This window comes from Suncus etruscus, chromosome 1 (genome assembly GCF_024139225.1).
Source record: "Suncus etruscus isolate mSunEtr1 chromosome 1, mSunEtr1.pri.cur, whole genome shotgun sequence".
Lineage (NCBI taxonomy): Eukaryota > Metazoa > Chordata > Mammalia > Eulipotyphla > Soricidae > Suncus > Suncus etruscus.
This window is the reverse complement of record NC_064848.1, coordinates 125,007,575-125,029,404: the sequence shown is the minus strand read 5'-3', so window position 1 is coordinate 125,029,404 and position 21,830 is coordinate 125,007,575. Positions and strand designations below refer to the sequence as shown.

Genomic DNA, 21,830 nt, shown 5'->3' with positions numbered 1-21,830 from the left:
TTGGTTGGATCCCCTGGCATTCCATATGGTCCCCCAAGCCAGGAGCGATTTCTGAGGGCATATCCAGGAGTAACTCCTGAGTGTCACCGGGTGTGGCCCAAAAAAAAAATTCTTAGAAAAAGTAATATACTGTGGTGCCAGAGAGATACACAATGGGTAGGGTACGTGACTTGCACTTGACTGTCCTGGCTTTGATCTCTGGTACCCCCTGAGCCCAACAGGAGTGATCCTTGTTCACTAAGCTAGGAGTAAGTTCAAAGCACAGTAGGGAAGGGTGGGTCAACAATCAAAACACAAAGAATAATAATGTATATCTTCCTTCCTTTCTTTTTTTTTTTTTTTTTTTTTTTTGCTTTGGGCCAACTAGTGACATTCAAGGATTACTCCTGGTGTGCTTGGGGGGACCATATAGGATGCTAGGAATCAAACCCGGGTTGGTTCCACATAGGTCACGTGCCTGGCAAATGCCCTACCAGCTGTGTATTACTCCAGCTTAAATCTTATTTTTTATTTTATTTTTTTTTTTGGTTTTTGGTTTTTGGGTCACACTCAGCAGTGGTCAAGGGCTCTACGCTCAGAAATCGTGCCTGGCAGGTTTGGGGGACCATTGGAATGCTGGATTCGAACCACTGTTTTTCTGCCTGCAAGGCAGACACCCTGCCTCCATGCTATCTCTCTTGCCCCAAATCTTCCTTTTTTAATTAAGACATTCAGGTACCTTTGAAGAGTCATTTTTGGTAAATTGTTAAATATATAAGCCATAAGTTATATGATTTTCAATGAAAAATAAATACTTCATTTTGTAAATTTAATTTTCTTTATTAAAGAGCATGTATCACATAATTGGCAAAAAAAAAATGACAAAACATAGTTGATCATAATACATTTGTTTCCAGGTAAGTTGGAGATAAAAAGTGTAAAGAAACAAGAAAATTTGTGAAAATTATTGCAATTTCAATGAGTTCATTGTTAAAAAGTTTAGTAAGTTCTTGTTACTAATTGACTATTGTGTTACCTCATTTTTTCTGAACATTAGGTGGCTTCAGAGAAATTAGGGGGTGTGTGACAGTATTAAGTAAAAATAGAGGTGTCGACCAGCCGGCTGTGGTCCAGGAATTCCAAGCACTATTACTGATACTGAGGCTTTTATGAGGTATGTTTTCAGCTGACAGAGCTTTTGGAAATATGATAAGGTTGAGGGAGGGTGTCTGCATTCACTCCAAAAAAGTCCTGGTAATATCAGCCCAAATACTGGCACACCTAGAGTTTTGGCCAGATTAGTGTCTCTGCAAAGAGCTGTAGAGGAATGGTGAAACAGGGCCATAGGCAAAGCAGCAACTGCGGGTGATGGGTGCACTGAAATGGCTTCAGCAGGGCAGGGACTTGCTCACCCTCTCATCCTCAGAGTCAGTTTTCAGCTACATGGTTGATGTACCCATAATTTTTATGGATTGGTTTACATCTCTTTGGAGTACGTCTATGGAGCTGATATCAGAACTTCATTTTTTTAAATTTCATTTAAAAATTTTTGTAAGAAACAGGATAAATCACTGTTTATGGTTTCTCTCATTTCTTACAGGTAAATCAGGCCACACGTCATATTCTCTGGTAAACAAGCATCAGTCAACTTCTAGGTTAATCTTGAAATTTTATCTCAAAGGATTGTTTGCAGACTTAAATACCTATTAAATATTTATTTATTATTATTAAATATTTTATTATTTAATATTTAAATATTAAATATTTATTAAATAACTTAAATACCTATTTCCTTTATGAAAAATGAGACTGAACTTTTTCAGGGCAAGGCTTATGCTCCATATAACTTGATACACAGTTCTTGGGAGCTTGTAATTAACATTTTTTCATCATTCCTTATATAAGTTTTGCTTTATTGGTTTTAGATACTCATTAAGACTCTATTTTCTCAGTTCTTTCTCCTGAAAACTTTCCCTGGAAATATGTTTCTATTTGTTTTGGTAATCCTAATTACTAATTTGGTAATCCTAACTTACTGGATGCACTGGCTTAAAAACAGGACTCACTAGGTTTACTGAGTCTATATTATTATGAATATTCATGATGTTTATAAACTCTACACATAGTATATGGACTTATGTTTATGAGCAATGCACATCTGGAGACTGACTAGATACAATATTAGGGCACTGGTGGGAGAATTTGTGTACTTTGGTGGTGGTAGTTAGATGAGGTAAAACTATAGCAAAATCTTAAACAGCTATTCCTCCAGTGCTCATTTTGACTGATTTATTTCAAACTGTTCACTTAGGTTTTAGGATACTAATCATTAACAGGTCTGATATAAGTAATAATAACTGGAGTCAATGTTTCTGGGAACTTGGAACCTAGAGACATCCCATCAATATCTGTGACTGTACTGTAACAGGTAGCCTCATAAAAGTAAGGATTCACATTTCCCTAACCACATGGACTCAAGAAAAAAAGAACTCAGCCCAGAGAAAGGGGAATGGACCAGATATTTAGGGAGATGCTTAGATGAGAGCAAGATGGAAAGCAATCTTAGGGTTGAGCAACCTTAGTTTGTTTTAGTTTTTATCCTCATGATGTCCTGCTTTGGTCTGGCAATAAATAATTTTTATTATTATTTGGAAAAGACAAAAACTAATAATGCTGACCAAAAGGACTCCCTTTATAATTCTACAAAGAATTTGGAGCGGCAGAAAGAACTCATACAAAAAGTTATACGGAGTAACAGGTTTGAAAGTAATATATTTAAAAGATAGTTATTGTTATTATTGCATTTTGTACAATACTTCTTGTAAGCCAAAATGAAAAGGGAGATATATTTCTGTCACTCAACTTTGGGAAGAAGGGAAAGCATGCTGTCCTTAGAGAGAGGAGTTTATTTAATAGGATGACATGGCAATTCCAGACTTGCCAGCTCAGCACTCTGAACTCTAACCATTAATAAAAGAATCAAAGTGGTCTTTTGTTTTCCCATTTTCTGCCATCCTATCCTCTATATAATCATAAAATTAATTTTTCAGGGTGGCCTCACCCTCAGATTATGAATTAAGACTACCTAAATCAAATATTACAAGGACAAGGGAAAAGCACATAAATTAGTTCTAACCAATTATATGGAAGGGCACATATTACAGGGAGCACCTATGAAAGATATTTCTACTTTTTAACATAGTTCAAGTCTTTCACCCTTTTCTACACTATACTCTGGATGCAGTTAGTAATGCTTAAATGGAAGGAAAAAAAATGAAAATGAAAGATAACACAGATAACAGAGAGGATGGCAGAGCTGAGATTAAAATGCTTTTTCTATGCCAAATTTGGAAGTCTGTTTTGTTTATAAGCCACTCTTGGTTGTGTTCTTAGTAACTTTCAATCCAAAGCATTCCTAATTGATTGCTCATTGCTTATACTTCCCTAGCAAACTGCCAAGACTAACCTCCATATGCCTCTCACATGTGACCAACAAAACTCATTTTTCATTCTAGGTTCTCTCTAGTATGATTTGATCTTAAACTCCCTAGAAATTCCCACTCTGTTCCCTCTGAAATTCAACTTTTGTGAACTGAAAACTCCCTTGTACTCTCCACCTTTTCATCTCCTATCTCTGCCAGGTACTAGACCATCCCTCCAAGTTTCTTTTCCAAGGACCTCTCATAGAGGCACTCCATGATGTGTGTGAGCAGTGTCCTTCATTCTCTATTGTTACTTCCACACTTCCTTGTTTCCTACGAAACACATCTCTTTTGAGATACTCAGCACATAAATTCGTATTTACCTGCCTTTATTTGTATTCATTGTTGACTTCTATCATTTCAGATCTTACTTAAATCTTCTACTATGCCTGTTTCTATTCAGAGTAACTTACAATATGTTCAGCTATGCAGGGTAGAGCCTCAGAGGATCCTGTGACTGCTGTGCTGACTTGGTGATCCCTGGAACTGCAGAGCAGTTCTACATCCTCAGGCTTTGCATTAAACATATTGCCAGGAGTTGTGTTAGGAATCCCAGAGCACTGCACAGGGAGCATCTCTCATCCACCAAATCTTTGAAAAAATAAATAACAGGGTACAAGTCAGTTTAAGTTTGGATTTTTCTTTCAAGTTTGCTTTATCTGCAGGTTAAGGACATTCTGGGAAGGTTTATTATTGAGGAAAATCATAGTGGATTTTCTAAACATCAACATAAATGCTATTCAAAATAAATATAAAGTTAAAGATACCTTACTTTGAGTGTTCTGGAATACATTATCTGGTTAAACATAAACTGATGTTTCTGTGTGGAAAGAAAAGAATCAGCAAAGGCATTTTACAAATACATGAAATAAGGGTTTTATTCAGTATGTTTCAAGCTGTAAGTTTTAAATACACCTGTGTGCATATGGTGATTTTTATATTTGTAATTGTTTAGGATAATCATCAAAATGGTCACTGAACACTTAAATCAGAAGATATCAGGAAGGGTGCAGAACCAAGCCAGGAAGACTTTATGCTGCTTTATGATGATATTAATGGAGTCATAAGTTTCCCAAGAAACTAAGTGAATATCCAAAAGACAAGTTCAGATATGTCAGGGCATCTGGAGGCAAAGGCTTAACACTCATCTTGGGTGCTGATATATCTTTGGTAACTATGGTGAAGTTAACAAAGTTTAAACACTACATATTGGAAATTCCGTAATAATGAGTCAACAATGAATCCCTTTCCTTTGGAGGAACTGGACTGAAATACTTCAGTCAGATATGGCAATCCACACTTGAAAACTTGTCAAAGTTTCAGTTCAAGTAAATTAGCTCTCATTTCATTAAAAACATTATTTTTAATAAATAAAACAACAAATTAAAAAATCATGATTTTCTTAGGCAATTCTTATTTCATAATGGGACTACAAATTAAATACACTATTTCTCAAAATGTGACTGTATCCAAGGGTTACCAGCATAGAATGAATTCATGACTAATCATTCTGATATGTCTGTTTCTCCCAGTAAGGATGAGAAATCTTACCTCCAAATTTTTTGGCAAGTGATGATATGTCATAAACCTTTTGAACTTCCTAGTATTGAGGAAGAACTAGTTTCTAGTTTTCAAGAAGGAAGTAGTTCTTTTCTTTTTACACTTGCAACCTTTCTTTTCTGATTAAGGAGATAGGAGAACCACAAGTCCTTATTATGCCTTTAATTAGCCAAAATGAAGAGGGAAGGAGATTATTTGAAGACAGCAAGAAATCTCTTCCTACTCTCTGTAACTTTATTGTTGTGAATATTATGGTACTCTCCCCCTCCTTTTCCAAGCCCCAATTTCCTACCTGCAAGAGATCCGACCTCTCTACATAAATATGGTTGTTAAATAACAACTATGTTAAATACAGAGCGTATATGCATTTTAAAAATGGATCTTAACTAGGATTTTGATAAAAATTTCTATTGACAAAAAATATTCATAACCTAAATTTAAAGGAAAAAGAATATGACTTCAGACCAAAAAAACAAAAACCCTTTAATTTCCCTACTGTCTCTCTGTTGCATGAGATGTATTTAACTTTGACTTGTATACCAAATAAAGTTCAATTTATTTGAAACAATGCCAAATATAAAATGATAGAAAGAGCAGGAGCACTATTGATCATGTCCTAAGTAATGGAAAAGAAGTATTATCGGACCTTATAGCTATCTTAACTTTATTAAATGTTTATATGACAAAGTGTTCTGATGGTAATTTTAATTATTTTTTTAAAAGGCTGGAGAGATAGCGTGGAGGTAAGGCGTTTGCCTTGCATGCAGAAGGACGGTGGTTTGAATCCCGGTATCCAATATGGTCCCCCGTGCCTGCCAGGAGCGATTTCTGAGTGTAGAGCCAGGAGTGACCCCTGAGCGCTGCCGGGTATGACCCCAAAACCCACCCCCCCAAAAAAAGATTACCAGTTTTAACTGGTAATTGTTCCAATTGTTCTAGTGGAGGCACTCTGATATTACAAGGCCAGCCTTATATTAAGGAGTCAATCCTAGTGATTCTTTTTCCACAAGGACAATTTCTATTTTTCTTTTAGTAAACAACTATATATAACTATTAATGAAATGCTAATATAACAACTTACAAAGTGAGTGGTAATTTTGGTCAAACTTCTTGGGTCTCTACATCCTTGAACAAACCTGTTTAACTTCATTCCCAGAAAGAAAGTATGTGTGAAAGACCCTTTATATATACAATATACAATAAGTTACCTGTGCATTTTCTGTATGTTAGTGAGTATAAATGTATGTGTATTGGTGGAAATGATAGAAAGGAGAACACTACCAGCCAAAGAAATACAAATTGAAAAAAAACATAATCAAATTATTCTTAGGCATGTGTCAGAGAAACTGCTCTTGTAGTATGTCAGAAATACTTTAGACAGGGAAAAAAATCTCATGCTATTAATAGAACAAATGCTTCCTTCTCTACAATAAGTTGCCATAAAAACATTCAAAGAAAACCAAATAGAGTTGCAATTTTGAGTATGAGAGTAATATATCATAGATTCAAATCTGAAAAGTTTGCCAAAACCTCAACTGAAACGATTTTTTTTTTTTGAAAGAAAAAACTAATTGCATGCTAAGAAACAACAAGTTGGCTGGTAAGTAAAAGCACAATTCATTTCAGAGTTTCAAAAAAAGTATCAGTTCATCATATTGAAAAGCCTACTTTTGAGCATGTTAGCAGAAAAGAGCCTTTTTGGTTTAGGTAGTTTTTTATCTTTGGAGACATTGCCCCCTGCTGAGATAAATGCTAAATTACAGAATAATTTTTTTCTCCCAAATGAAAGGGTGCGAAAATAAAGACAGTTACTAACGTAAAAGACTTTATTTGAATAATAATATACATATCATTCCATTTAATCTTCATAGTGCATAGCTGTATATGAAAGGATACAGGGGAAAATAAACATAGTAAGGTTTAAGAGATACAAAAAGCAAAGAAGACATTCAGGATCCATCATAGAACAGTATTCATTAGAAAAGAACAAAAAACATGCAAAAATCTATCCAAATCACACAGCCAAGTGCAAATACATTTCTTGAGTACAAGGCATATATGCTCTTTGGGGTAAAAACAGTATAAATGTGAGGCTGGCCCTTAGATCCAAGCCAAATTCATCAATAGAAATAAGAGGTATGGAGGCTATATTTGACAAAACACAAGGCACAGATGGAGGTTACCAGCTTATAAATACCAACAACCAAGGCATATTAAAAAATTTTTTTAAAAAAGTAAAAAAAGAGGAATTCAATAGTCACCTCTGTCTAAATTAAGATACTGCAAATGCAGAGGTGTACTTTATGATGCACTTCTACTTACTCTCAAAATAATTCACTGTGTATCTCTTTAAGATTCAGTGTTTAGGATGAGAGAATAAATACAGTCTTGACACTAGAGCGAATTTAATTTCCTTTCATTTCACACATGAGGGAAAAAAAATACAGAACTAGAAATTCAAGTATTTCCATTCCATACACTAACTTTTATATAATGTGTTTGGCACACGGGATGGGGGCAATGGATACAAAAAATTTTAATTAAACCCAAACTTCCAAATCTAATTTTACGTGTTTTGGAAGCATGGGGGTGGGGAAGTCTTTACCATCTTAAAATCAAGTGCTTAAAATAAGTTTAAAAAAAAAATAGATGAAAAAAAAGGGGGGGAAAACAGCTAAGAAACATATAAAACAAAAACCTCCTAGTTACCTCTACAGTTTCTTTTCTGTTTGTTTTTCTGTTTATTTTTCCAAATTATATTGTACAGTAGAAATGCAGATCACTCTGAATATAAATATATATGGCACACTGTTGTTTGGTATTCTCCCCTTAAGACATCATCTTCTTACACTCCACAGAACAGAAAACCATCCCTTCTACTGGCATGAACTTCTGTCCTATAAGGCACTTGCTGCAGCAGGAACACAAGAAGCACTCTGTGGATGCATGCCAGCTGAAATTATTATAGGTCACCCGCTGCATTTCAGGATCAATTGCATTGTGGCATCCTTGGCATACCTGTTAATACAAGTAAGAGATAAAGAATCAAGTTGTGATGATGACGCTTTCATATGAGAACTAAGCAAATTTCTTCAAACAACAATCTGACATGCACAGCCTCAAAAATACACAAATCTGAGTATGATTGTTGAACCTGGACATGACCCCTGTAATTCCAGGTACAAAAGAAAAACCTTGGACTGTTTGGGTGGGCCCAGAATAGTGACCAGAGTAGTGCCTGCTGTTCTGTGGGGGTCAAAGAGAAAGCACTGGAGAGATGCTACCTGCTTTGCATTTGTGCCTTGTCTTTCCTTTTTGTACCAGGCCAATTCTGGCCAGTGAATTTTCATACAACTCTCTCCCTCTCTCTGAAAATCCTGGGAGGCCAGAAAATGAAAAATAAACTTATCAAATGCCTCTATTTTGCACAAGACTTAAAAATGAAAATATGCAAAAACATTACTTTAATAAATAAGGAAAATATTTTTAAAGACAATGTTAAAGATCAGTCTTATCTGCAAAGATAATAAGATGAAAGGAAGACAGGCAGTAATTCCCATGAACCCTCTGCCTTTGACATTCAACTTTACTTTTTACCAGCATCACCAGGATGGTAATTTTTCCCCTAGGGATGAAGATGTTGGCACATAAATACCACCCAAACTCCATAGTTTACTTTAAAGTTCACTGTGATGTACAGTTGATGTGTACAATGTATACTTAGTTTCTTCTCTTCTCTCTCTCTGTTCGGGGTGGTTTGCCAACATTGCTACATGTTGGCATCCCTGGGTGGCCTCACAGGTCCCTAATTGCCTTGCAGCACCAGGCCAAGGCAGCTTTGGACCTTTGCAGTCTGCAGTCCTGCAGCCCTGATAGCCTTGGGCCACTGCAATCGGTATCTTACTAAGAAAGTCAACCTTTAACAACAAATCACCTCACAATGATAAATACCTTACAAGCTCTCTTTCATTTTTTATATGACTGTGGTAAATCCCCTCCTTTGATTATTACAACGGCTTTGATTGGTTGCTACAATATAATCAAGAATCTTATTTTATTAATCTTATTTTAATCTCATTTTACAAGAGCTAAACATAAAAGCCCTGTTTTGATCTGTTTGTAGGGTTTTTCTCCATTGCCTGTCAATAAACCTTTAACAAATCCAGGTTGGCCAGGTCTGAGACAAATGTTCTACCTCTCTGATCCCAAAGTTTGCATTTTCGAAAGACTATCTTCCATCATTATAAAAGGTGGCTTTGATCTAAATGAAGAATGAAAGTGTGCAGACCAAATTTGAGGTCACAGCAATAATACAAATGGCCAGAAAATAAAAGTGTCAATAGAGAAGCTGTAATTAATGAGCTGAGATATATTGATGCAGTGAAGCAGATAGAAAATGGCTGACTATATGGGCTGGAATGATAGCACAGTGGCAGGGCATTTGCCTTGCATGAGACTGAGCCAGGACTTATCTGGCTTCGATTCACAGCATCCCATATGGACCCTGAGCCTGCCAGGAGCAATTTCTGAGCACAGAGCCAGGAGTAAACCCTGAGTACCGCTGGGTGTAGCCCAAAAAGAAAAACAAAAAAAGAAATATAAAATTACTGACTCTATACAGGAGCTTATATGGTAAAGTTTTTAAATTAGCACTGACAATACTTTGTATTACCTTATTTTGATAGAAGCGTACATCTAAAAAGATATCAACTTATTATTCTATTGCTGAGCTAGGATTATCTTCTACTTAGTAATATGTCAACATAATAACTAGGGCACATTTTTTTTTGCATGTAAGGAAGTAAAGCCCTAACCTTACATATCCTAGAATATAAGATTTTATTATCTATATAATACATATGCATTTTTATTTAAGATAGCATTTATCTAAATTACCTCTCTCTTGATCATTATTTAATAGCATCTCTCTGTAACCAAGGTATATCCAAGAAAGAGTATGCTTTTTATGTGTCACTATATATCATACACAAGTTAAATATGCAGATTAAATATTGTTATGCAGATTAAATATTGTTATAGTAAATCAATGTTACAAAGGCTTACAAAATAATAACTAAAAAAATCTCTAAGCAGCAAAAAAATTAAGCCCCAGTTGCTGGTTTGGTACTATGGACTGAGTTTGAATATCTTCTAGGAAATCTTAAGTACAGTCTAACCTGTTTAACACAAACAGTCTCCTCATTGAGGAACCCTTTTATTCAGTGAGAATATGCTAAGTAGGACTCAATATATGCTATAAACTGCACAGGCAGAAATCTCTAAGTGTTTCCTGGTCCTTAGGCATGTACTGCTTTAGAACTAACTGGATTGTGATATCCTAGTATAAATCACATTTCCTACTTCAGGGAGCCCCTCCACATTTTTTATGTGTAACAGGCTTATAAATTGAGGTAAGAAGTCTAGTCATCCAACCGGCTGAGGTATCCTTTCTCCTAGCATGAGTCTTACCACAGCGTGATTCTTCACATAGCAGGGTTTGCACACAGGTCTGTCGTTGACCATCACGTAGATTTCCCCAGCTAGGATGTTGTCACAGTCAAAGCAGCAAAAGTGTTTCAGGTGCCAATTTTGGTTCTCTGCCTGGGTATACTCATTGCTGAATATCAGCTGGAAAAAGGACAAAAATAATATGAACCATCTATTCTTCCTTCTGGCTACTCAGGATCAAGTTAGGATTTTGACACAATATCTAGAAATTAAGAACCCAAGTACTTCAACTTACTTTTTTTGGGTTGAAGCCTGAAGATAATCTACAATTTGGGGAAGCTTATTATTTAGTTGAGACCATTCTTTGTTACTGGATAGTCTATTATTAGTTAGTACAAGGAATATAGATTGTCAGGGTGATTTGAAAGGATTCAACTTCACTGGATATAAATAAGTCTGATTAATTTTCTTGGTTTCTCACTGGAGAAACCATGAAGGGGTCAAGGTATAGAAGCCTGCCAGGGGGTGGCCCTGGAGAACACACCTCATCACAGCCAGCACAGCGTGGTTTCTCACTGTCACAGTAATGTCTACCGCAGTAGAGCTTCCCATTCTTCCAGAAATAAATCATGTCCACTAGAAGTTCATGGCAGGCACTGCAGACGAAGCAAGCCGGGTGCCACAGCTTGTCGTAGCCAGCCCTTTCTGCATAGACCGCTGGGTCGCCTTCCTTCATACTCTGCTTGCAGCAGTAGCAGGACTGAAAGAGAAGCCAGACAAGACTATATTTAGTCCTCACAATGGGCACTACCCAACTTCAACTTCAGGAGGAATTTAGAGAAACAACTTGCAAGAGAAACACTTTTCACTGATGTTAGTAACAGGCAGCAGAAGTACTTCTAGAGATGGAATATCTTGGCCTACACCAGGTTATTCAGATCTAGGCCTTGCATGTAATGCTTAACACAGCATTGGTGCTTGAATTAATATTCACTAATTTTTAGTGGGGACAGGGAATGACACATGTGAGGTTGCAGCATCCCCCAAATAAAGTTAAAAATAAATGTAAAGGTTAGTAGTCACTTTTTCTTTTATTTTAATTGGTTCTATTAAAATTGATTATGATAGAACTTCTAAGTTCTGTATTAATTAATAGGGTAGCCTTATTGGCTGACATGCTAACTGTATCTATTAGTAATATACTATAGTCAAAATGTTCAAACACCAGTCTAGAGACATCACCTGTGTTTCTATTTCACTCTTACCTTTGAGGTAGAAAAATTACTTCAATTTTTCTTTAGGAGAGAATAATTTTTAACAAAAAATAACCAGAAAGCCAGATAATTTATGTGTAAATTTTAGGCATGCTTTTCCAAACAAAACTAAATTAGCCTAAGTATATGTTATTCTTATTTATGATTAAAAGTACAAATAAATAATGAAGCTTACTTTTAAAAACTGCCTAGGTTACTATTTTGTTTTATAACATGCTGTCAATGCCATCAACTGTGTATACATAAAAATCACAATTATCTTTGGCAACAGATAATAATAAAAAACTTGGCTTTAGACATAGGTTGCGAGTATGATGACTCCCTCAAAGAAGCCTGTTATATTTGAATTCAGTGTCTTCTCTGTTGGAAACCAGTGGTCCCAGAGAAGTCATTTGATATAACACATTCAATGCCTCCAAAGAGTTTAATCCCTAGCATCACACACACACACACACACACACACACACACACACACACACACACACACAAATCTGGTGTGACCCTGTTAGTCTCTAAACACCTGTAACTCAAGCTCAACTAGGTATGGCCCTTACTCTGAAAAAAATAAAACAAATAAAGGGGGGAAAGTCAGTAAAAGAGATAATGAGGCCCTAGGCCTGGCCACTCTACTTACATACTGATTTGTTTTGTGCTCAGCTGATTTGTTTTCTATGGACCCCACTGGGGCCGTGGTGCTTCTGTCTCCGCCAGGGATGTGTGTTCTGTCAGGGCCAGGACCATCCATGTCCTTGGGAAGTTTAACGTCCCCGACTCCCAGAGCTTCACTTTTGTATTTCTTCACAAACTGCTGCATCTCCTTCACCTCCTTGGGAGACAACTCATGGCACTTGGAAGGGTCCTGGTCATGTGCAGGAAGCTGCTTTGCCAGCTGTTTCTTCCGGTACTGTGCCCCCTCTGAACCTGCCACAGGCTGCTTCTCCTTAGGCAACATTTGCATGTACTGCCTGGCCTGAACAGCAAGAAAACCGGAGTTAATGGGAAGATGGCTGTCACACAGGTAGTAGGGGGTTTGCCTTGCATGCGGCTAACCTAGGACGGACCATTCGTCCCAGGCATCCAATATGGTTCAATTCCAGGTTCGATTCCCAGGCATCCAATATGGTCCCCCAAGCCAGGAGCAATTTCTGAGCGCATAGTCAGGAGTAACCCGAGTGTCACCAGGTGTAGCCCCAAAACCAAAAACAACATCAAAAAAAGCAAGTGACTTTAAAAAGAGGTCAATTTGGGAGACTAATGAGTTAAGTGGGAGGCACAGGTTTGATTCCCATTTAGTCTCCCTCACCCTCATCACAGAGCTGAGAGAAATCCTTAAGTACCAGCAGATGCAGCCTCAAACAATAAAGAATTCCATTTTCAAAAAAAGGGGGGGGGGCAGTGCAGTGGCGCTAGAGGTAAGGTGTCTACCTTGCCAGCACTAGCCTAGGACAAACCGTGGTTCGATACCCCGGCATCCATATGGTCCCCCAAGCCAGGAGCAACTTCTGAGCACATAGCCAGGGGTAAACTCTTTTTTTTTTTTTTTTTTTTTTTGGTTTTTGGGCCACACCCGGTGACGCTCAGGGGTTACTCCTGGCTATGCGCTCAGAAGTCGCTCCTGGCTTGGGGGACCATATGGGACGCCGGGGGATCGAACCGCGGTCCGTCTCCTAGGCTAGCGCAGGTAAGGCAGGCACCTTACCTCGAGCGCCACCGCCCGGCCCCCAGGGGTAAACTCTTAAGCATCACCGGGTATGACCCAAAAATCAAAAAAAAAAAAATCCATTTTATCTTCTAGTAACAATGAATCTTCATAATGTAAATTACCTTGAATGTTAAGATACTAAAACTGGGGGCCGGGTAGGTGGCGCTGGAGGTAAGGTGTCTGCCTTGCAAGCGCTAGCCAAGGAAGGACCGCGGTTCGATCCCCCTGCGTCCCATATGGTCCCCCCCAAGCCGGGGGCGATTTCTGAGCACATAGCCAGGAGTAACCCCTGAGCGTCAAACGGGTGTGGCCCAAAAACCAAAAAAAAAAAAAAAAAAAAAAAAGATACTAAAACTGATACACAAAATCAGTTAAGGTCTATAAAAAAGCACTTAATTTTCCTCCTTAACTCTTTTTTCCCAATCTGTAAAAGTATCTGGGTTACTATGTTTATCTGTACAAAATATACAAAAATACAATTACACAAACATATTTGAGCAAGGGTTAAAAAGTCTCAGAATGAATCAGCAAAATTTTCATCATCAGTTCTTGAAAATATTGCTACAAGATTCCTTTGCATGATTAACATTCTTAAAAGATACCCAAATGGAAAATCCGCAAAAGTACACCGGCCCAGTGGGGCTCAGCTGTGAAAGACTGTGAGTGTGACCTGTCTATGTCTGTCTACTGTCCTCTTGCGTGAAACTCTTGCGAGTGGGGCAAAAAGAGGCTCAGAGGAGCACGGCCGCTCCGCTTCGCTACGCGGCCGTGCACTCTTTCTAAGGAAAGAACTCCATTGCAACAAGAAGGAAAAATCACACTAAGAACGGCGCTATATCACAGAAGCAAACATTTCTCTCTGGACTGTCTTCTCTGTTGCATGCTCGGGCCTAAGATTTGACCCAGTGTGAGGCTTCATCCACGGAGGACTCCCCTCCCATAGAGGCAAGTCAGCCCATCCAGAAAGGGAGGAGCCAGAGGAGTGTGCTGCCTACATCATATAGACAATGAATACCACTACAACACGTAGAAAAACCCACAATACAAGTGTGACAATGGGGAAACAACGCAGGCCAGCATCAGACATAGAGAATGAAGATGACAATTCTGAGGACCAGATAATGACTGAACAACTAATCAACCTCTCAGATAAGGACTTTAGACTAGCAATATGGAAGGTGCTCAACAGACTCCAAGAAACCATGGATCGAGTTGAACAGAACACTAATAAGAACCAAGAAAATATGAAGGCAGAAATGACAAAACTCCAAACTGAAATAACATGTCAACTAACAGGACTGAAAAAGTCAGTAAACGAAGTGAATGACAAAATGGATAAGCTCTGGGACAGGGTATCAGAAGCTGAGAATAGACTTGGTGCTGTGGAAGATGAGATACATAACAATTCCATACAGCAGGAGAGATTGGACAAAAAACTTAAAGCAAATGAGCAGACAATGGAAAAATTAGTCAAAGAATGGGAACAGACGAAAATAGAAGTCTATGATAAGATCAACAGAAACAACTTAAGAATCATTGGAGTCCCAGAGACCCAGGAAGAAAATTTCCAGGAAGAATCAATGGTCAAGAACATCATTAAAGAGAAACTTCCAGAGCTAAAGAATATATGTGATCAAATCCTGCATGCCCGAAGAGTACCAACCAAAAGAGACCCCAGAAAAACCACCCCAAGACACATCCTAGTCACAATGACAAATCCCACAGATAGAGACAGAATTCTGAAAACAGCAAGATCAAAAGGGGAAATCATGTTCAAGCAAGCTTCCCTGAGATTTACAGCAGACCTGTCACCAGAAACGCTCAATGCCAGAAAGCAGTGGTGGGATATTGTGACAAGACTGAATGAAATGAATGCTTCACCCAGAATACTATACCCAGCAAAACTCACTTTCCGGTTTGATGGAAGAATACATGGTTTCACAGACAAAAAACAGCTCAGAAACTTCACAGACACAAAACCAGTCTTAAGAGAAAAACTGAAAGACCTAATCTAAGACAAGACTACCCAAAAGACACACCAAATTTTGAAATAAAGATGGCGTTAAATCCCAGGACAATTCTTTCTCTCAACGTCAATGGACTAAATGCACCAGTTAAGAGACACAGAGTGGCTAAATGGATCAAAAAACTCAATCCAACCTTCTGCTGCCTACAAGAAACGCACCTGAATAGTCAGAACAAACATAGACTCAAAATAAAAGGCTGGAGAAAAGTTATCCAAGCAAACAACACTAATAAAAAAGCTGGAGTGGCCATACTAATATCAGATAATGCAAACTTTATACTCAGGAAGGTGGTAAGGGACAAAGACGGACATTTTATATTAATCAAGGGGTACGTAGAGCAGGAAGAATTCACTCTCCTAAACATATATGCACCGAATGAGGGGCCAGCAAAATATTTAATACAACTGTTGGCAAATCTGAAAAATAATATCAACAACAACACAATAATTGTGGGGGACCTTAACACGGCTTTGTCAACACTGGACAGATCAACCAGACTGAAACCCAACAAGAATATACTAGACCTGAGGAGAGAAATGGAAGAAAGAGGCCTAGTGGATATATATAGGACTCTCCATCCCCAGAAACCTGGATACACATTCTTCTCCAATGTACATGGGACATTCTCCAGGATAGACTACATGCTGGCACATAAAACATACCTCCATAAGATCAAGAGGATAGAAATTTTGCAGACTACCTTCGCTGACCACAAGGCTCTGAAATTATTTGTGAACTCCAAAGGGACTCAGAAGAAACACTTTAACACCTGGAAGTTAAACAGCCTCATGCTCAATAACCAGTGGGTCCGAGATGAAATCAAGGAGGAAATAAAAAGGTTCCTGGAAACAAATGACAATAAAGACACAAACTCTCAGAACTTATGGGACACAGCAAAAGCAGTACTGAGAGGAAAATTTATAGCTTTGCAAGCACACATCAGAAAGGAAGAAGGAGCTTACCTGAGTAGCTTAATGACACAGCTAATAGAACTAGAAAATGCTCAACAAAAGGACCCAAGAATAGGAAGACAGAAGGAAATAACAAAGCTGAGAGCAGAAATCAACGAAGTGGAAACTCAAAAAACAATCCGAAAGATCAACGAAAGCAGAAGTTGGTTCTTTGAAAAAATAAACAAGATTGATAGACCACTGGCAAACCTAACAAAGAAAGAGAGAGAGAGAAACTTGATAACTCGTATCAGGAATGAAAAAGGAGAGATCACTACTGATATGACAGAGATTCAAAGGGTAATCAGAAACTACTTTGAAAAACTCTACGCCACTAAAAATGAGAACCTGGAAGAAATGGATAAATTCTTGGACTCTTATAATCTTCCACGGTTGAAGGAAGAGGATGTAGCATATCTAAACACCCCCATCACCATTGATGAAATTAAAACAGTAATCAAATGTCTGCCGAAAAACAAAAGCCCAGGTCCAGATGGATTCACTAATGAATTCTATCAAACTTTCCAAGAGGAACTACTGCCAATCTTGGCAAGACTCTTTCATGAAATTGAACAAACAGAAACACTTCCAAATAGCTTTTATGAAGCCAACATCACCTTGATACCTAAACCAGACAGAGACGCTACCAAAAAAGAAAATTACAGACCAATATCACTGATGAATGCAGATGCAAAGATCCTCAACAAAATCCTGGCAAATAGGATTCAATGCCTCGTTAAGAAGATCATCCACTACGATCAAGTAGGTTTCATCCCAGGAATGCAAGGCTGGTTTAACATCCGTAAATCTATCAACATAATACACAACATCAATAACAAGAAAAATAAAAACCACATGATCATATCAATAGATGCAGAGAAAGCATTTGGTAAGGTCCAACACCCATTCTTGATCAAAACTCTCAGCAAGATGGGAATGGAGGGAACCTTTCTCAATATAGTGAAGGCCATCTACCACAAGCCAGTGGCAAATATTATCCTCAATGGAGAAAAACTGAAAGCCTTCCCTCTAAATTCTGGCACAAGACAAGGCTGTCCTCTCTCACCACTCCTATTCAACATAGCACTGGAAGTACTTGCTATAGCGATTAGGCAAGAAAAGGATATCAAGGGAATCCAGATAGGAAAGGAAGAAGTCAAGCTCTCACTGTTTGCAGATGACATGATACTCTACTTAGAAAACCCTAAAGACTCTATCAAAAAGCTTCTAGAAACAATAGACTCATATAGCAAGGTGGCAGGCTACAAAATTAACACACAAAAATCAATGGCCTTTCTATATACCAATAGTAATAAGGATGAAATGGACATTAAGAAAACAACCCCATTCACAATAGTACCACACAAACTCAAATATCTTGGAATCAACTTGACTAAATATGTGAAGGACCTATACAAAGAAAACTATAAAACTCTGCTCCAAGAAATAAGAGAGGACACACGGAAATGGAAACACATACCCTGCTCATGGATTGGCAGGATTAACATCATCAAAATGTCAATACTCCCCAAGGCATTATACAGATTTAATGCCATCCCTCTAAAGATACCCATGACATTCTTCAAAGAAGTGGATCAGACACTTTTGAAATTCATTTGGAACAATAAACACCCTCGAATAGCTAAAGCAATCATTGGGAAAAAGAATATGGGAGGAATTACTTTTCCCAACTTTAAACTGTACTACAAAGCAACAGTTATCAAAACAGCATGGTATTGGAATAAGGATAGGTCCTCAGATCAGTGGAATAGGCTTGAATACTCAGAAAATGTTCCCCAGAGATACAACCATCTAATTTTTGATAAAGGAGCAGGAAATCCTAAATGGAGCAGGGAAAGCCTCTTCAACAAGTGGTGTTGGCACAATTGGATAGCCACTTGCAAAAAATTAAACTTAGACCCCCAGGTAACATCATGTACAAAGGTAAAATCCAAATGGATTAAAGACCTCGATATCAGCCCCCAAACCATAAGATATATAGAACAGCACATAGGCAAAACACTCCAGGACATTACAGGCATCTTCAAGGAGGAAACTGCACTCTCCAAGCAAGTGAAAGCAGAGATTAACAGATGGGAATATATTAAGCTGAGAAGCTTCTGCACCTCAAAGGAAATAGTGCCCAGGATACAAGAGCCACCCACTGAGTGGGAGAAACTATTCACCCAATACCCATCAGATAAGGGGCTAATCTCCAAAATATACAAGGCACTGACAGAACTTTACAAGAAAAGAACATCTAACCCCATCAAAAAATGGGGAGAAGAAATGAACAGACACTTTGACAAAGAAGAAATACGCATGGCCAAAAGACACATGAAAAAATGTTCCACATCACTAATCATCAGGGAGATGCAAATCAAAACAACGATGAGATACCACCTCACACCCCAGAGAATGGCACACATCACAAAGAATGAGAATAAACAGTGTTGGCGGGGATGTGGAGAGAAAGGAACTCTTATCCACTGCTGGTGGGAATGCTGTCTAGTTCAACCTTTATGGAAAGCGATATGGAGATTCCTCCAAAAACTGGAAATCGAGCTCCCATACGATCCAGCTATACCACTCCTAGGAATATACCCTAGGAACACAAAAATACAATACAAAAACCCCTTCCTTACACCTATATTCATTGCAGCTCTATTTACCATAGCAAGACTCTGGAAACAACCAAGATGCCCTTCAACAGACGAATGGCTAAAGAAACTGTGGTACATATACACAATGGAATATTATGCAGCTGTCAGGAGAGATGAAGTCATGAAATTTTCCTATACATGGATGTACATGGAATCTATTATGCTGAGTGAAATAAGTCAGAGAGAGAGAGAAAAACGCAGAATGGTCTCACTCATCTATGGGTTTTAAGAAAAATGAAAGACACCCTTGTAATAATAATTTTCAGACACAAAAGAGAAAAGAGCTGGAAGTTCCAGCTCACCTCAGGAAGCTCACCACAAAGAGTGATGAGTTTAGTTAGAGAAATAACTACATTTTGAACTGTCCTAATATTGAGAATGTATGAGGGAAATGTAGAGCCTGTTTAGGGTACAGGCGGGGGGTGGGGGGGGGAGGAGGGAGATTTGGGACTTGGGTGATGGGAATGTTGCACTGGTGATGGGTGGTGTTCCTTTTATGACTGAAACCCAAACACAATCATGTATGTAATCAAGGTGTTTAAATAAAAAAAAATTAAAAAAAAAAAAAAGAAAGAAAGGGAGAAAGAAAGGGAGAAAGAGAGAAAGAAAGAGGAAGAAAGAAAGAAAGAAAGAAAGAAAGAAAGAAAGAAAGAAAGAAAGAAAGAAAGAAAGAAAGAAAGAAAGAAGGAAGGAAGGAAGGAAGGAAGGAAGGAAGGAAGGAAGGAAGGAAGGAAGGAAGGAAGGAAGGAAGGAAGGAAGGAAGGAAGAAAGAAAGAAAGAAAGAAAGAAAGAAAGAAAGAAAGAAAGAAAGAAAGAAAGAAAGAAAGAAAGAAAGAAAGAAAGAAAGAAAGAAAGAAAGAAAGAAAGAAAGAAAAAAAAAAAGATACCCAAATGTGGGTCTTTCGATAGAGCATCCTCCCACAGTTTTATAATAATCAAAGTGGGAGAAATTGATAAAATACTGATGGAATGAAAAGGATTCTAAGAGGGAACATTGAAGAAATTTGAAAGATTGGGTTGTCAAGATGAACCAACAAATGCCTGAAAATGAGCAGTGGGAAAGTACCTGCAAGAGAGAAAATGGCAGAAATATGGCAGCAACTCAGGGGAGCCTAGAGACAAGGAGAGCAGTTCGTTTCCCCAAGCCCTCCAAAATCCCCGAGCCCAGTGGTGGGGCACCCAACTCCTGGAGAGGAAATAAAGGCCATCACTAGACTGAAAATCAAGCTGCTTGGGAGACTGCTGGAGAAAGTGGTGACAAGTGAGTGATGGCCTAAACATTGTCCCAAACTTTGACCTGGCAGGCTTGGAGCTCTGGAAATCCAAGTGGGTCCATCACCAGGCCAAGCTCTCAGGAAATGGACATTAGAAAGTGCAGATGAAGTATGCAGGGAGCACTTGGGGCTTTGGAGAGCAGTACACATCCAACTCCATGGTCAAACTCCCAAGAAGTGGACATTAAAGGGCAGCTAAGCTAGGCAAGACCCTGTGATCAGGCAGAGACAGCACAGCTGTAAGTGAGACAGCTACAGCCAGCCAGGCGGCCAACCTTAACAGTGAAGCTTAGAAACTGCTCTCTCGTGGGCATCTTTCAGCCCAACCCAGTCCCGCTTCCCTGGCAAATCAGGTTGGGCCTCAGGTGCAGCCTGCCTTTTTTTGTTTTGTTTTGTTTTTGGGTCACAACCGGCTGCGCTCAGGGGTTACTCCTGGCTCTATGCTCAGAAATCGCTCCTGGAAGGCTCAGGGGACCATATGGGATGCTGGGATTCGAACCACCGACCTGCATGCAAGGAAAATGCCTTACCTCCATGCTATCTCTCCGGCCCCAGCCTGCCTTTTCAACTAAGATCCTATACCCAGACAAAAATGTGGCTTTGAGACAGGCAAGAGCAAAGACAAGCAATTGCAGTGACAGTGGGCAGCTTTTGGTATCAAAAGGGCAATTTAGAACTTGGGTTAGTCACTTATAGGCAAGCATGGCTGCTTCACCTTACTCTGACTGCACATTTATAGCCAAAGACCCCCACCACAACACATTAAAAAACAACAGCACCACACTGCAAAGGTCACAATGGAAGGCAATGAAGAACCCACCACACTTAGTTACCCAACTGACATCAGCAACCTAAGTAGCCTCTGTGAAAAGGACTTTAGAGAGGAAATGTGGAGGATATTCAAAGAACTCAATGGTGGGCCAAAGTGGTGACACAGCAGTAGGGCGTTTGCCTTGCACATGGCTGACCCAGGATGAACATGGGTTCAATCCCTGGAATCCTGTATGGTCCCCTAAGCCAGGAGCGATTTCTGAGAGCAGAACCAGAAGTAAGGATGTGGTCCAAACAAACAAAATGCCAACAAATAACTCAATGGAATAGATAGCCAATAAGACTCAAGAGAATATGATAGGAGAAATAAGAAAATTTCAAACAGATATGACATATATGATTTAGGAGGCAAAGTGAAAAACTCTCTGGAAGGCATAACTGCTGCTGAGGAAGGATTAGTGAGTTGGAAGATGAGCTACATAGCAACTCCATACAACAGAAGAAGCTGGAAAAGAGCCTTAAAACAAATGGAAAAAAAATTCAAAATAAGTGAACAATTTTGTAAATATGGTGCTCATATAAAGTAATTATAAAAATATAAATAAAAAGTACTTGCCAAAAAAATAGCCAAATGTCTAATATAGTTGTTAAAATAGTAGCCTGATGCAAAAGTGCATTTTTTGATCTTATATAAAAGGAA

The 21,830-nt window shown here is 38.5% G+C and overlaps 2 protein-coding genes across 2 annotated transcripts in view; both read right to left on the bottom strand.

The window, feature by feature from the left end:
• Positions 1 to 21,830, bottom strand: part of MET (MET proto-oncogene, receptor tyrosine kinase) — an 811,679-nt gene that overhangs the window by 558,123 nt on the left and 231,726 nt on the right. The gene's annotated exons all lie outside the window — the stretch shown is intronic.
• The window catches only part of TES (testin LIM domain protein), a 55,344-nt gene continuing 41,055 nt past the window's right edge, over positions 7,542 to 21,830 (bottom strand). Inside the window, exons 4-7 of the mRNA XM_049771046.1 lie at positions 12,378 to 12,713; positions 11,014 to 11,229; positions 10,491 to 10,649; positions 7,542 to 8,039 (exon numbers count right to left, since the gene is read on the bottom strand). Of these exons, the coding sequence (XP_049627003.1) occupies positions 7,851 to 8,039; positions 10,491 to 10,649; positions 11,014 to 11,229; positions 12,378 to 12,713 (900 nt within the window). The 3' untranslated portion in view covers positions 7,542 to 7,850. The remainder of the gene's footprint in view (positions 8,040 to 10,490; positions 10,650 to 11,013; positions 11,230 to 12,377; positions 12,714 to 21,830) is intronic.